Consider the following 5000-nt stretch of genomic DNA (forward strand, 5'->3'; position numbering starts at 1 on the left):
TTTTCTACTTTATTGTTGTTACTCTTTGTTCTTAATTTATCATTCATACTTTGTTGTTACTACTATATATAGTAATACTATTTATTACTATTTCATCAGTGCTACCATCCATGGTCCATTCATCCCTCTCTCACTCTCAACATTTTCATCCATCCAACCATCTTTCACCCTCCCTCCCTCCCACCACCACAAACCGCCGCCACTGCCACCACCACCACCACAAACCCCCAAGACCACCACAACCACAATCACAACCACCACAAACCCCCAAGACCACCACAACCACAATCACCACACACCCCCATCATCACCACAACCACAACCCCCACAACCATACTCACCACAATCACCACTACCTTTTTTTTTCTCTCAACAGTTTGTGGCTCACCCCAACATCCAGCAACTGCTCGCCGCCCTTTGGTACGAGGGTCTGCCAGGCTTCAGGAGGAAAGCGGTCATTGAAAAGTGTTTGGAGATCGTCAAGGTAGGATAGGATTCCTTTCCTTCCTTGGCCAGGGGATTGATCTATTTCTGGGTAGGATTCGAGGGGGTTCGGTTTGAGATTGTGTGGTTGTGGTTGTTTGTTTGTTTGTGGGTTTGGGTTTGTTGGTTTGTGTTTGTTTGCTTGTGTGTGTGTGTTTTGATGTTAATGGATATTGGGAATATTGGTTAACTTGATTTGTGATTGAAATAAGTGTACTTGTGCTTGTAAGGGAATAAATTGATATATGTTGTTATAATCATTATGCAAGAAATAGGTCACGTCATAATTGTTTTATTAAAGTAAATTATAACCAGATTATTATTATATTTCATTTGTGGTGTATATGAATTTACTTTTTTTTTCAAAAGGAAATAACCAGTAACGTATTATGAAAATTGTAGTATAACATGTTATGATACTCATACTTTTTTAAATTTAACATCTACATATATTTTCATTATATTTAATTTCTGTCTTAAATATATCTACTATACTACGACGTAAGAGGATAAGAAACGATTAAACAATTATTACAGTTGAGCTTAAAAGTCTTTGAATGGATGGGAAGGAGAGGGGGGGGGGTGAGTCAGTGTGTGTACAGTGAAGCTTCAGAACACCTCACTCTAAGCTCCTCGACTCAAAAATTCTAGGCATTTTCTTTTTTTAGAATATAATTCTAATTCTCGACATATTTTCAACATATTTTTCTTGAGTGTTTGAACAATTCATATTAAACATATAAGAAATCTCCATATCACAGCAGTTCTCCACGAATTTATATATATTTTTTACAGTTCGCTCTAACAAAACTCTATTCACAACATTTTCCTGTAAATTCTCCTTAAAATGTTCTTTTGTTCATTATGTTAAAGCGTTCCGTCGTTCCCTCTTTCGTAACACTTATAAAGTGGCTCTGTTTCCCTTGTGCGGTGTTTACTCTTGTTCGAACTTTTTAGCAATCATTTTTTTCAACGTTTTACTGTTTACGCTTTTTACAACGTTCTTTCGTAAGCTTTCATTGCAATGTTTTTGTGTTCAATATTGCGGCAATGTTCTTCTCTTCACTCTACTATAACACTCTTTCAGCTCATTGCACTGTTTCCCTTGTAACGTGTCTTCAGATATTTTTTTTTTAGTAACGTTCTTTTGTTCACTCATTCCACAACATTCTCTCGTAAATGTTCTTCTCATTAAAACGTTCATCTGTTCACTCTTCTATAACACTTTCAGGTCGTGGCTCTGTTTCCCTTGTACTGTGTCCTCTACATCTTGTCGCCGGATAGCCCCACCGGAACTCTTATTCGCACTCCGTTTATGAAGTTCCTTATCCACTCTGCCTCCTATCTCTTCTTCTTGCGTGAGTTCTCGTTTTCTTTTTCTTTTGTCTTTTTTACGCTCGTTGTCTCTCTTTATCTCATTTTATTCTTCTTGTGTTTCTCTTTATTTCTTTTGATTGTTTTGTTTGTCCTTCGCCGTGCTTCTTATGTTTTCTTGCGTGAGTTCTAATTTTCTTTTTTTTTTTTTACGCTCGTTGTCTCTCTTTATCTCATTTTATTCTTCTTGCGTTTCTCTTTATTTCTTTTGATTGTTTTGTTTGTCCTTCGCCGTGCTTCTTATGTCTTCTTGCGTGAGTTCTCTTTTTTTCTTTTCTTTTTAACGCTCGTTGTCTCTCTTTATCTCATTTTATTCTTCTTGTGTTTCTCTTTGTTTCTTTTGATTGTTTTGTTTGTCCTTCGCCGTGCTTCTTATCTCTTCTTGCGTGAGTTCTCATTTTCTTTTCTTTTTTTTACGCTCGTTGTCTCTCTTTATCTCATTCATTCTTCTTGTGTTTCTCTTTGTTTCTTTTGATTGTTTTGTTTATCCTTCGCCGTGCTTCTTATCTCTTCTTGCGTGAGTTCTCATTTTCTTTTCTTATTTTACGCTCGTTGTGTGCCTTTATCTATATCTTCATGCATTTTTCTTTATTTCTTTTGAATGTTTATCTTAAGATGTTCCTCGCATTTTTTTTTTTTCTGAATGTGATCTTAATCTTATTTTCGAATCTTTCTCTATAATTATTCCTAGCGTGCATTATTTTTTGTTTTCGTATATTTCTCTATCTATCGTATTCTACCTTCTTGTTTCACCTTTATTCTCATGCTCATCTTTTATATTATTCTGATATATAGAAAAACAAATCAACGTCTGATATAAGATATTTCCTTTTTTTTTTCTTTTTTTTTTATCACACCCTTCTCTCTTCAGCTTACGATATTTTCTCAGCGCAATATCAGTCTTCCATAAATTTGACTTTTTACCCATAAATTTGCATACTTACGTCTTCAGTAAAGGCGGTACACAATAGCACTTGTTTTCTCCATAAATATTTCTCCACAAAACTCTTGTACCGTGACGAAAGAATATTTTTATCTATCGTGGATTTTCCCCCCACTTTCTGCAGCATATTTCTGTATTTTCATCACTTTCAGTTGCATAATTTTTGTTTTGGTATCTTGGTGTGACTCATCACTATCTTTTCATCACTCTGTCATTGCAGCCATGTTGATCTTGGTGCAACTCATCTGTAACTCATCACTCATTCCATCACTCTCTCATTGCAGCCATGTTGATCCTGGTGTAACTCATCTGTAACTCATCACTCATTCCATCACTCTCTCATTGCAACCATGTTGATCTTGATGTAACTCATCTGCCACTCATTACCCATTTCATCACTCTCTCATTGCAGCCATGTTGATCTTGGTGCAACTCATCTGTAACTCATCACTCATTTCATCACTCTCATTGCAGCCATGTTGATCTTGATGTAACTCATCTGCAACTCATCACTCCCTCTTTGCAGTTATGTTGATCTTGGTGCAACTCATCTGTAACTCATCACTCATTCCATCACTCTCTCATTGCAGCCATGTTGATCTTGTAACTGTAACTCATCTGTAACTCATCACTCATTTCATCACTCTCATCGCAGCCATGTTGATCCTGGTGCAACTCATCTGCAACTCATCACTCCCTCTTTGCAGTTATGTTGATCTTGGTGTCGGTTCGCTTCGAAAACTTGGTAATATGGCTCTTCGGAACGGAAAATATGAGACGAAACTTAGCGGAAGCCATGAGGAAACAGCGCGGAAACCTTCCCACGCCGACAGAATGCCTTGTCGTTCTGTGGGTCTTCGGTGAGTGAAGAGTGAGGGGGTGAGGGGCAGGGGGTGGGTGGGGATGAGGGGGATAGGGTGGGTGGGGGTAAGGGGGCTTTGGATGGAAGAGGAGGTGGGGAGGGGAGAGGGTGGGTGGGGCTAAAGCGGATGGGGTGGGTGGGGGTAAGTGGGATGGGGTGGGTGGGGGTAAGGGGGATGGGGTGGGTGGGGCTAAGGGGGCTTAGGATAGAAGAGGAAGTGGGGAGGGGAGAGGGTGGCTGGGGGGAGTGGGGACGGGAAGTGGGGAGGGAGGGGGTGGGGATGAAAGGGTAGAGGAGAGGGTGAGTTGGGAAGGGAGGGGGGAAAAGGAGAGGGTGGAAGGTTATGAGAGTAAGATAAGGAGAGGAAAGAGGAGAAAGAAAAAAATATATAGATAGAGATAAATAGAGAGAGAGAAAGAGAGAGGGGGGGTGGGAGAGAGAGAGAGAGGGGGGGTGAGAGAGAGAGAGAGAGAGAGAGAGAGAGAGAGAGAGAGAGAGAGAGAGAGAGAGAGAGAGAGAGAGAACCAGAGCGAGAGATAAAAGAGAAGATAGAAAGAGGAGATAGGGAGGGTACATGTTATTGTTTAAACCTGTTGTACCTCTAAACAAGTTTGCCAACATATCAACATGACATCCGTAATCTGAATAACCACCTGTTCCCCATCTGCCAAACCCTCCCCCTCCCCCTCCCCCACCCCTTCCATTCCCATCCCCTGAATTAACCACTTGTATCTCCCTTCCCCTCCCCCACCCCCTAAATTAACCACCTGTCTCCCCCCACACCCCCTAAATTAACCACCTGTCCCCCCTCCCTCCCCCAGCCCCTTAATTAACAACCTGTCTCTCCCTCCCCATCCCCCTCCCCTACCCCCCTAAATCAACCACTGGTCTCCCCCCCTCCCCTACCCCCCAAAATTAACCACAAGTCTCCCCCCCTCCCCTACCCCCCAAAATTAACCACAAGTCTCCCCCTCCCCCTTCCTTCAGGCTTCATCTGGGAGGAGATCAAAGAAATCTACCGCCATGGTCTGAGGAAATACCTGAGGAACATGTGGAACATCTTGGACATCATGCGCGACTCACTCTACATCTGCACGCTTTTCCTGAGGATTCTGGCTTACATCCAGCAGTGGCAGGAGATCGTTCGGGATCCTAATGTGAGAGTCCTTGGATCATCGTTTGTCGGTGTTTGGTCGCGATTTTTTGTTCTGTTTGGATGTTTTTTTTTTTTTTTTTTTTTTTTTATCTGGTTGGCTATATGACTCTTCTTTTTTTTTCTTTCTTTTTGGATACCTATTTCTATCTTTATTTATCTTTGTTTGTTGTTGTTTTTTTGTC

At 40.9% G+C, this 5000-nt stretch overlaps 1 protein-coding gene across 1 annotated transcript in view; it reads left to right on the plus strand.

Annotated features, from left to right (window-relative positions):
- Nucleotides 1-5000, plus strand: part of LOC122262535 (transient-receptor-potential-like protein) — a 20811-nt gene that overhangs the window by 5820 nt on the left and 9991 nt on the right. The window contains exons 6-9 of the mRNA XM_086537255.1: nucleotides 377-484; nucleotides 1715-1841; nucleotides 3508-3660; nucleotides 4650-4819. Coding sequence (XP_086393381.1) covers nucleotides 377-484; nucleotides 1715-1841; nucleotides 3508-3660; nucleotides 4650-4819 — 558 coding nt within the window. The remainder of the gene's footprint in view (nucleotides 1-376; nucleotides 485-1714; nucleotides 1842-3507; nucleotides 3661-4649; nucleotides 4820-5000) is intronic.

This window comes from Penaeus japonicus, unplaced genomic scaffold, assembly GCF_977035675.1.
Source record: "Penaeus japonicus unplaced genomic scaffold, GWHDUDI00000001_assembly GWHDUDI00000005, whole genome shotgun sequence".
NCBI classification, from domain to species: Eukaryota; Metazoa; Arthropoda; class Malacostraca; order Decapoda; family Penaeidae; genus Penaeus; species Penaeus japonicus.